The following is a 12329-nucleotide window of genomic DNA, read 5'->3' as shown; positions in this document are numbered from 1 at the left end:
ATTGACAAAAATGCAATACTATAATATACGTAACTATGTTCTTCTTCAAAATCGTTTGTGTTTTTAGAGGCAGCTTGCATCGTCACTACGTTGAATACGCATGAAGAAGTAGTAGTAGTAGTAGTAGTTGTCTGGTTTATTAGAAGCAGAGACCGTTCTTTGTTAGAAGTAAGAAGAAACCTCATTGCTTGACTGGCTAACGTACTCTCTTCTGTCTCAGACGACGGCATCTTTGACTTGTGTCGGCCAGACGGCCACCGTAGCTTCTCTATTTTGCTTCGAAAGGGAGGGGTGAGCTGCCGTTGGTTGCAGTTCGCAACCTTGCCGCTAGATGGCGCTAAAAATTACACACTCTTAGCAAATTTGGCCTAAATTGCAATTTTAGTCAAGAATCCCAGTTTTGCTAAAACTATGGTTCATTTGAAACAAAGATCATCTTACTCATTATATTCTTTTTTTTCTTCTTGTAGCCCTAAAAAGATTTCTTCTCCCTCTGTTAATACTGGATGAATACCTTAATGTGATTTGTGAAATTTCTTTCCATGTGGAGCTCTCAGTCTCTATATTACAGTATTGCATGACGTGTAATCTTCAGGTATACTGTATAGGGGAATGGAGTAGCCTGCATTGCATCCACATAAAAGCTGATTGATGTGTACGCTGGATGACCTCTGTTCTCACTTGCAAGGGAAAAAACATCATCATGGTGGGAGGAATTGCATTTCATTCTATAATAACATTTTCCTTTGCAAGGCACAAAGAGAGAAACATCCAGCTTCTATACAATTCACAGAAACCTATATTGCCAAGATACAAGTGGAGTGCTATCTGCTGTGCATTGTTAGATCATTTTGAGAGTAAAACAAGACTATGAGCTGTGCATGAATTGGTTTATTTTACACCACCCCCTAACGATGGATTTAAAGCACAATGCACAGTACTGATGAAGAAAAAATTTGGCTGCATCCTTGAACGGCTAAACCTTCTATCTTCCACGCATGGTCAGACGCATCGCAAGGATTGCCTATTTCTCCAGGCGGTTTTAACCGCAGTCTCCGTTAATGATTGGACAGGAGGTGTTTTATAGCCAAAACAGACTCTTTGCATCACAAACACCTTATTTTTCAAGGACTTGCTCGCTGCACATTCAGCGTACAAATGGCAAGGCGGCACCCTTTAAGATGTCAAAATGATGACTGTTGTAATACAAGATAAAAGTCAATGAGAAAGATAAATGTCAGTCCATCTGTTCGGCTGTCCTTTTCAACGATGGACTGAATTTGATTAGGGCTTCAAAACCACTGCAAATGAAGACAACAAAATGCAACCTCAACAAGCAAATGCAGTACAACATCAATCGCTCATACAGTATGTGCATCAAGAAAACAGCTACAAAATGGGTTAACGTAATAACATTTGTAGTCTCGGCCACAGACTGCACATCCACAGTCCACTTTGTTCACCGATTGTCTGACGCATAAGCACAAAAAAACTGGAAAGCACTTTCTCAGTCTGGCAAGCCCTAATCTGATTGGCTGGTGTTATGTAGCTTCTGGGACTAAGGGCACAAAGTCGAGTTTACAAGGCTGATACAATAAGCGCTTTTTAGGGAGATCAAATCACCGGATTTACCAAAGTTTGCAAAGCTACTGGAATCAAAACTGAAAGATATTCCAGAGTTTTGTTTGAGGCACTTAGCAGCAAGTAAACTTGATATTCATGAGTAGAACTGTAGGGTTGCACGACAGTGTATGCAATATGCGTTAACTTGTTAAATAATGCAATATTTGATATGCGAGACGAATGTTGCTTTAAGTGTGTAAAATCAATTTAAAGTATACTTAAATATATTAAAAAACATGATATAACCAATATATATGTTTCACATTTTTTTCTGGGAAAAGAAAGCATCACTACAACTTCTGAAAGTGAACAGCAGTGTTTTAGCATTACATAAAAAGTAATGTCACAAATCTGACAATGTCATTTTAACAACAACAACAACAACAACAACAACAACAAAACTAGCCTATTTAAATACCAACAACTCTTTGCTCAACTTGGTAATATATAGTTCTATCAACCTGAAAACTTAACATCAAGAACATCCAGGTAAACAAAAACACCTGAAACTAAGGGTGGACAATTAGTTATTTTGGTAACACTTTACAATAAGGTTCATTAGTTAAACATTAGTTAATGTATTAACTAACATGAACTAACCATGAGCAATACATTTGTTACTGTATTTACTAATCTTCATTAACATTAGTTAATGGAAATACAGTTGTTCATTGTTCATGTTAGTTCACAGTGCATTAACTAATGTTAACAAGATTTTAATAATGTATTAGTAAATGCTGAAATTAACATTAACAAAGATTCATAAATGCTGTATATGTGCAATTCATTATTAGTTACTAATGTTAACTAATGAACCTTTTTGTAAAGTGTATTTTTATTTAAATAATAAGCACAAAAAATAAGAACAAAGGTGCAAATTACAAACAATCGGACAAATACAATAATATATAGATATACAAATAAAATAAACAGTGCTGTAAGTTTTTCAGTAGGCCTACATTATATCTATTTCACAGTAGCGTTCAAGTAAAAACAATACAGAAACTGAATAATCAAATGTAAAACTAAAACACTGCATAGTCCTCACAAGAATTAAATATACATTGATTCATATTAAAGCTACAAAATGTATTCAGTCAAGAGCAGTGAGTGATTTTCTCTTTTCTTGTGTTGTCTGACAGACAGCAGCAGGTATACTGTATTAGGCTGCTGTCACTTTAAGACCTAATGCACGGATTCTATTGACACACATCCGATTTCTTTCCCAACTGTATACGTTCACTTAAGACATAAGCGACTGTGTTTACATGAATACTCCCCAAGACAGGCATTTTGATATAACTGTGTGTTTTTGACCGTTCGAGTGTAATAAGGCGCAAAAGAGAGCTGAATTCGGGATCACACGCTGCCTGAGAGGCAGCTTTCTGTGCGCGCATTTCTTGTGTGTGTCACACTGCGTGAGTACCGCAATGAGTTTTCCGTAGCTTATTGCGCTTAATAACTCTTTTTAATGTCAAGCAAGTTACACGTATGTAACAGTCGTGTGCCCAGTCTATTAAAATTTGCGATATTTCGATAATTTCAATATATATCGCGCAACCCTAATATTGAGCTTATTTTTGTCTTTGAAATAATTGCTTCTTATTTTTGACCAGGCTGATCACATAATTTGCTTCCATTTTTAGTTTTGTTTGTTTGTTTGTTTACTTTTTTTTAGCTATTATGGAGAATGTTGCAAACAGTGTTATACTTTGACACAAACAAAACGTGTTTAGTCAATTTACATGCCAGTGTTCTCCAGAATAGTTGCAATGTGGACCGGACTTTATGCCGTATTCAAATGTTTGGCTATGTAAGACTACATTAGTGTTGTCTAGAAGTTTGTTTGAAATTTATTCAGAAGAACTGGAATAACATGGTGCATATACCAGCCAATCAGATTCATAATCCATGGGCACTTAACACAGCACTTAAATGTATCAGTATAAATTGTACCCAGTCTGTATTTGGCAGTTCTTTACAGTGCATGTAGAGGTGCTTGTGGGGGAATGCAACCTGATATATGATTGATGGGGAAATAAGAATAGGATCAGGAGGGCTGGCTGAATGGCAAGATGAATGCATGAGTTTCCCAGCCTGGAGAAAAACGATATTCATGAGAATAAATTGACATCATATCTTCTGTTCTAGTTCACCTTCCATTTCATCCCTTTTTTATGCCTCCGCCCTGTGACTCAGACAGGGTCACAGTATGGTAACCACGACAACATCATCCGACACAATTCTGTAAGAGCGGTAAAAGAAAACCGGGACAACAAGAAACAAGAAAGTATGAAAAGATGACACTGAGGTTGTGATTGATAGGCATGGCAAATGAACGAGGCTTCCATTAGCTGGTGCCGGCTGAAGATGTTGAGGCTTTATCAAAAAAGGCTGAGAGCTTCTTCGGGCTATGAGTGTTTTAGTCATACTCCAATGACAGGTTGGAGGAGATTATTCGGCAAAGCCTACACTGTGCTATAAGCAAAAATGAGGAGGGAAAGATAGCTTGGATTACAGACCAGACGAAATCTGCCAATTAAGGACAACAAAATCTTTGCTTCTCAGCATTGCGCCTTACAGTCGGGACAGCAAAATGTAGAAGAAAGAGTTGCAGAAAAGCTCAGACAGGAAAACACACCAGGTATTAAAACAGCAGGTTCACAATGTACCTTGCTTGAGACAACGTGCAAGACACATTTACCTCACACATACAAACTTGTTTATGTTACGTAAGACATAACAAGAGAAAGCTAGGCCGTGTTAACACATTTACATATCATTGTTTCTATAAAAATATGCTGCATTTAGCAATATGCATGACATGAAAGTTTTATTACACATATATACTTTTCAGATTAACAACCTGAGAACAAAGCAAAACAGACAGCAAATGCAAAGTGAACAGTTAGTTGTTCAACTACATAACAAAAAGTGATGTAGACCCACATAAATGGAATGTAAAGGACGCATTGGCCCCCTTTACACCTGCCGTTAACATTCACTTGGTATCCGGATAGTATGATTTACATTACCGTGCATTCAATGCATTACATTAGAGGGTAGGTTGCGTTAACTGCATTTTTTTTCTGCTCGCAGATTTAAAAAAAGGCCTTTGGTCTATTCCATTTGTCTGCTTTTTAAACACTCCCTACAGTAAAGGATGGTAATAGGGATTAGAAATGAGGAAAAGGATGGAAAATAAAGTTTTAAAGCACCCACACAAAAACAGATTGGGAGAGAGTGAGGATTTGGGCAGAGAAATGAGAGATTTCAAGTGTAGTGCAGTGGAACAATTCATGGGATATTGTTCATTAAATTGGGTGACCAGATCGTAAAACCACAGTGTAAAACAGAATAAAAATCAAGACAAAAAGCCACAACACAGCACTTGGTAAGACAAAAAGAGCTTTTGCCACAGACGTTTTTGTGATAGTTGCATAGTTATAGCTGTCCCGGATCATGTTCAAAATGTGGTTTCAGTGATCCGATCACAATGTGTATTCAATGTGGTCAAATGCTATCCGATTGGGATCCGATCACCGAAAACGCACTTTAATGCCAGGTGCAAAGGGGCCAAAAGTCCAATCAAATGTGATGACAGTGAGTAATGGGGAAAGAGCCACGTAAATGTCAAGTCAATCTAATTCGTATCATATGTGCAACGCATCACCAATTTTTCTCAATGCAACACTAAAAAGACTTAACCTGTTTGTGAAATTGAGCACTTTGCCCAGTGCCTGCTAATTTTTATTTTCCAAAAGAGTCTGATCAATGAACTGGTGTTTGGAGACAATGGTCAGGAAGGTTTTAGAAATCAAACAAAAGAGACACAACTAACTGCCAGACATTTGTTACCTCACAAAACCGCAAGTTTACATTGTCACGTATGAGAATGTGTGTTCACTGAAGGAAAAATATCAAATTAAATACAACAGAACTACAATAAAGTGACAGCATAGTATGATGCTGGGAAACTCATGGCTGTTTATCAATTTAAGCAATCATTTATCCCAGTTGTATGCACTAAAAATCAGCATTCTGTGAGATTATTTTCATTATAATCAATTACTAGTATGTGCTAAACTCATCCTTGAGAGTTAATATCTTTCACACTAATGAATTCCTATTGAGACATTAGGAAAACAAAGACTGACTGAGTGTGTTGCTTTGACATGCATTTTTTATCTACAGAAAAGAATCTGTCTCTGACAATTGCAACCAAGGCCATTAGCTATATTGGGGTCATTTGGCAATTGGTAAGGCTTGAATAATGCAGTTTTAAACATGTGGTTCGATCTCTGAGTGTATCTGATTCTAACGTCATTAGCAGAGTGCATGCCAACGCCAACGTTTCATGAAAGTGCACTTTTTCTTAATGAAAATTTAATCTCTTAAGCATAATGTCAGTTAACATTCTATTTCTGCTGTTAAGGATTACATTCAAACATACACTTTACGTGAAGCATAAAACAATGAGAAATAAAATATTCAGGCCAATGAAGAACTAATGGAGTCTAGACTCGTGTGCCAGCTCTCTTTTAGCGGTAATATTGGGCCAGTGTAGATATAGTGACAATGAAAATGCCTGTTTTGAGGATTCATTTTGGAGATAGTTCATCAAAAAATTCTGTCAGTGTGTATTCATCCTCATGTCATGTCATCCCAAACCTGTTAGACATTTTGTCTTCAGCAGAATACAAAAGAAGATATTCTGAAGCATGTTTCAGAAAAAGAAAGTCATTGGTGTCCAAGACAACATTGGATCCCAATGAGTCATGAAATGCATACAGGTTTGGAACAAAATAAAGGTGAGAAAATGATGACCAAATTTTTGGTTTTGGGTGAACTATCCCTTTAAAAAAACGAAAATGTCAAATCAATCCCTCATTTCATCCAAAAACAATGAATTTTGACATGCAAGTCCTACCTAAACATCCTAGCGAAATGGAATAATGGCCTTTACCTCCCTTACTTTCACCTTGTCACAGAGGACCTCTAATGGGAGCTCATCTCTGCTATTAAAGAGCATTTCACTATGCTAAATACTCTTTGTAGACGCCAAAAGCACTCAATCACCTTGATGTTGGCAGGCATACAGTACAGTAAATGACCCAGCCGGTTCCATAGGGGGAAAGTAGTTAATTCTGTGACTATAGTGGTCGACTGGAGATACTGCATGTCTGGGATGCAGAGACAACAAAACAAATCTGTGGGAATAATCTAAGAAACACTTTCAATCGATACTAGGTATAAAATATGAGGGCGGAAATCATACGCTGGGCTAAAAATAGAGCAAAATGATAGGTTTCTTCATGCTGAGTAGAAAATCAAACACTGCACTTTGATTAGTACTCCACACCTTGTCTCTGAGGTTGAGGTCCTCCATTAAATATTAATGTGTCCCTGAATCCACCTTTGCTTCATCAATACTTATTGACCAATATTATAACAGCAATTTAGGCCCAGGCAACGATGACCAGCTCTTGCATTTGCAATCTCTACAGATGTGGAGATGTGTGTGTTGTGGAGGAATTGCTTGCCATTTCTCATTAGGGGCACAGTAGGGTAGGTTTCCTTTTCATTAGCGATGAGGAAAATAAGAACGAAGTAACTCTGGTGGGAGGAGAAGATGCAGCTTTCTGGTCTATTCTGGGTTTCCCGCATCACAGACTGTCGGTCTTCAGTAGAACGTGAAAGATACTGGAATTTTCATCTCAGCTGGGCCTTTGATATGCTTCATTTGAAAGCAAGGGACTCAACTTTTCCATCTGCCACTTTTAAGACTAGCACTATTTTTTGTTGTTGTTGGTTTTTTTTTCATTTGTTTATCTTGTTAGCCCACTTACTTTTATTATTGACTCAGCGACCACTGAATCAGAAAAACACTAAGCATTTCAAACAGACCTCTCAAAGAAATTGCATCTCATTTTTAAGTGCGATAGCTCTTTGAAAATGCTTCACAGAAAACTTCAGGCTCAAAAACAATGACCTATTTGAGTACCATCTTCTCTCATTTCTCCTCTGCAACATATGTATTAAAGATTGGCGAAAACATTGTGTTTTCTCAGTGGAGCTCTGTGATGACTATATGTGAAAAAAAGCAACTACCAGCACAACAAGAATTAACCAGGGGGTAAAGCTTGTTACTTACGAATCAGAGGCACACTGGCGTTGGCTGTTCCCAACCTGTTGGCGGCCACACAGGTGTAGTTGCCATAGCGATCCTGTGTCATGTTCTTGACTGTGAGAACTGATCTGGAGCTGAGGTTCTTGATGTCTATTCCTTGGCCCATGTTAATCCTGAAAATAAGACCATCAGTTGACGTGACATGTCAAGCAGTGACACCAGCGTGCCACAGTATGACATGGTAATAATCCATCCATCAAAAACTATTTTAACAGCACTTTCTCTTTTCATTTATACATGCAGAGAGACTACACGGGATATATGTACTTTTAAAAATTAATTTGAAGTGAACTGCAAAAAATGGTTGATTAAAATTGTGCAAGACAAACGCTACATTGTAAAAAATGTTTTTTTTTTGAAGTTGTGAATAAAAGATTAGTGGAGTACATTTTACAAGAAAATACAATTTCAGTCGTCGTACTTCACAATTTCATCTTTATTTCAATGTGTTACTTGCAGTTATATATATATATATGAAGACTTCAAAAGCCTCTAAGTGCCGACTGGAGTTTTCTTATAAAATGAGCATTTTTATCAAGCTTGTATGTTTATGTTCAGTTATTTCACTTTAATGGCAATGAAAAAGGACCTATTAATTGCCAATAAAGTGAAATAACTGAACCTAAACAAACGAGCGTGATAAAAATGCTCATTTTAAAAGAAATTTCAGACGGCACTTAGAGGCTTTTGCATCTGAAGTCTTCATAGACACACACACACACACACACACACACACACACACACACACACACACACACACAGTATATTAAGTATATTACATACTGACATACTGTACTGTAGATATAAACCATTTTGTCTGTTTTGATTTAATTCTCTTTTTTTTGTACTTTACTGTACTTTTTGTTTTATTGTTTTTTTCTATGGTCAAAACTATTTAACTAAATTATTATTCTGGAGAACAGTCTTCTTTTCTTTTTAAATGCCTACTTTATGTTAGAACAGATGATCAGTTTAAATTATATCTAACTGGATTTTAAAAAGAACATAAAAAAAGAACTTGAAGGGAAAATAAAATGATCATTCTGAAACTAAGCTATTTTCTCCCAAACAGAAAGACAATAAAGTCAGAACATAAGGGATAAACATGAATAATTCCTAAAAACTAAAGGAATTAGCACAAAAATAAAGGTGAAAACTATTTAAAGATATAGATAAATATTAAAAAAGTAATATTGTTCCTTTGAGGCATCACACTGTTACGGAGGATAACATTGATTTCTTGTGAATATCTTTCATGTTACACATCTAAGTTTTTTGTTTTTGACACATATTAATGTTTCTTACACCAAAAGATGGCAGGTAGATATATGGTAGGCTGTGTTATAAAGGAAAATGTAAAAAATGTTACAATTGTCCCTGGTCCTAAGGGAATTGCCAAAAGGAAAATCAGAAGCAGAAAAATTTGCACATGGCTTGTAGCTTTGTCAAGGTCTAAAGTTCAGCAGCAGTTGCTCTTGAGAGTCCTGACTCTGGGTCATCCATGTTACTCTCACAGGTAAAGCGATGTGCTGACCTTTTGTCCCCCAACTCTCAAGTAGCTTGTCTCCTGCTGACACTTACTTAAATAAGAACAAAAACTTTTCTTAAAACAAAAGACCATTGCTACCACTGTATTATAGGATATTATACACAAAAACATTATAAAATCTATTCAGAATCACCTTACTGATATACCATTCTGTTCAGAATCTGTTTTTACTTACAAGTAGAGATGCACCCATACTAAATTTCCACCGATAACGATAGTTGATTATTCAGAATATCTGCCGATACCAATACTGATATTTTGATTTTCTTAAGGACAAAAAAAATCTCTCCCAACTAATGCTGTAAACTATACAGGGAACCCTCTCATTTAGTACATTACTATAATATTAAAGGTTTAAATTAACAACAGAGCTATTACATTCAACTGCTATTTATTTTCAGATATAATACACCCATATATAATACACAATGTATGTATACAATTCAGTTGCACATAAGATAGCTTTCATAAAAATCTTCATGACAAATTTATTCAAACATACAAATTTAATTAACAGTAAATAAGCTCCTATCTAGTGTTTTTTAACACCTGAGGTAAATGCAACGTTAAGTGACACATGATTGTACATGAGACATGATACATTTCGGTAAGTTGTACTGTATCTTTAAACCAGGGGCGTAAATTTCGTCTAACAGTTAGAGGGGACAATAAACAAAATTTCTCAATAGTAATTTATGAAGGGGACACAAATAATACAGCTAATTTATGTCCGGTTTTCTTTTTCTGTCATTTTATCTGGCCAACAACAAAAAGCGATAGTTTAAATACGAGTTAGGTTCATAGGTTCACCACGCGGTCATATTCTAATTATTAAATTAACTTGCGTCCTCCACATAGTATTTTAGATTTCGTCTGGGGCACAGAACGTCTCTTACTATATTCAACTGCAGCAAGCCCACTGATCTGCCACTATTGAGCAAAACTCAACACAGCGGTAGATCTAAAATATTAGCCTAATATCAGTTCACCCATAGGCTTATCGCCGAGTTATTTTGGCGGTTTGTCGTGTTTTTCCAAATGAAATGGTGAAAGAAAACTCTGAAGTGACTGAAGTTCATGTAACACAAGCGTCACGTGTGTTTGAGTTTGTGTAGTAGACGAAACAACGCCATTCATTCACACAGAGACAAGCAGAACATGCAGTAAGCAACATGCTTTGGCTGTAGTCACGTTCATTTCTGCTGTGGGTGAAAGTCAGGTAATAGTTTGTGACATTAAACATACATCCCTCCTCCATCCTTAGGTTGCCACTTATTCATTACAAGGATAATACACATTAGTAAAAGCATCCTTTTTCATTTTCTTTGTCTACAGATAAACTTTTTGGCGGCCGTGGTACATCATGAAAGTAGTAAAAAAAACGCAAACTCTGTAATTTTTTCCAGTGACTGCATTTTTAAAATAGCCCAATTGTTCGGGTAAACCGTAACCCTGGTTCTCTCCCACCGTGTGTGTAGGTGAGGTAGAGGAAAGCAGGCAGTGGACCAAAGCACTGTGAGGCAAGGGAGGGGGGACTCAAAATGTTTGCCCCATTTGCATTTGTATTGTTTTAATACTTACACAATTATTTTAAGTATATATCATTATATTATTTACAATACACAGCGTGGTTTTTAATGATATTTTTTGAAACCCCCTGCGATTTCCGGCTATGCTTTAATGTTCATGCATACTTTATTGCGCTACAACTTGTATCAAAGTGGAAGAAAAGACTCACGCTCCGTGATGCCGCTTAAACTAAAGCGCATCACATTTAAGACCATCAGAAGGCCATATATTGTTTGAATTTTGTGATAAAATGGACAGAATTCGAAAGCTGACACTGTTTCTTATCAGAAGTAACAAAAGCACGAAGCTCTTTGCAATTATTGGATGGGAGGCAGGATACAAATAATGTTTGGTGTAGGGAAAAAATGCAGACCTGGCAACCCTGGCTTGAACTAAGGGTGATTCATAGGGTCAAATAGAGCCTGCTTTAACGTTGCTATTTTTTTTTAACTGTTAATGCATTATTGTCGCATTCACTTTGACAGCACTAAATTTAACACAAGAGATTTTCTTCACACATAGTATGAGTTGCAGTCTGACACATTTTTCCACCCCTTTTGATTGACAGGATATAATAGGCACTGATCATTGGCTGTTTTTAAACAATTGGTCGATGGCCGATACAGGCTTTTATCAGCCGATACAGATAATTGGCCGTGTAACAGTGCATCCCTACTTAAAAGCAATTACATGTTGCAACTGGAAAACAAAATGCTTTAGGGAGTCGCAATTTCACAAGTGCTTTCCATCACAAAAGAACCTCATTTTGAGATTACCAACTACCTTTACATTTATAAGAATATATCTACTTCATAAAAATATGATTATCACTTTTCATGATTATCTTAAAAAAACCCAAACTAGTTTATGAATTCTCTGCATCATTTCTTTTGGTTTCTTCAGTATTATTTGAATGGTTTCTCTTTCACTGTTTTCCTGCACCTCACTGCCATTAGTTCAGCATTGAGTCTGCACATTCAGACAAATACAGTAAAACAGACAGTTTATAGCAACAATGTTCGATGTAAAGCCTTAGATTAAGCAGAGTACAGACCCAATGCCAATAAGCCTCCTTTGCAATTTGAATAAATCGAGTGAAGCCTATAATTACAATTAGCACAGTGTGAACTGCTGATTCAGATCGTACTCAGCAAGAGTGGGTAAATGATGGGTAATGGGGTAATTTGGTATTTAAATTCAAGAACCACCACTTGAGTCAACACTGATTGGTGCGAAGACTTGGAATGCTCTTTACTAGTGATGAGGTTATACAAACATACAATTAAAATGCAGGGTTAAGATAGATGGATTTTCCTAACATACAGTAGGTTTGTACCTATTTCTAGTTTAACGTGACTGTATAAAAATTGTGTGTTCAGAAGTAGACTTATATCAAAG

General features: G+C 36.5%; 1 protein-coding gene across 7 annotated transcripts in view; it reads right to left on the bottom strand.

The window, feature by feature from the left end:
* The window catches only part of negr1 (neuronal growth regulator 1), a 182227-nt gene that overhangs the window by 96695 nt on the left and 73203 nt on the right, over window positions 1–12329 (bottom strand). For all 7 annotated transcript variants that reach the window (XM_051897967.1, XM_051897968.1, XM_051897969.1 and 4 more), the window contains exon 6: window positions 7778–7926. In XM_051897967.1, coding sequence (XP_051753927.1) covers window positions 7778–7926 — 149 coding nt within the window. The remainder of the gene's footprint in view (window positions 1–7777; window positions 7927–12329) is intronic.

The sequence above is a fragment of the Ctenopharyngodon idella genome, chromosome 6 (genome assembly GCF_019924925.1).
Source record: "Ctenopharyngodon idella isolate HZGC_01 chromosome 6, HZGC01, whole genome shotgun sequence".
Classification (NCBI taxonomy): domain Eukaryota; kingdom Metazoa; phylum Chordata; class Actinopteri; order Cypriniformes; family Xenocyprididae; genus Ctenopharyngodon; species Ctenopharyngodon idella.
Note: the sequence above shows the minus strand (reverse complement) of the source record. Positions and strands in the feature narration are given on the sequence as shown.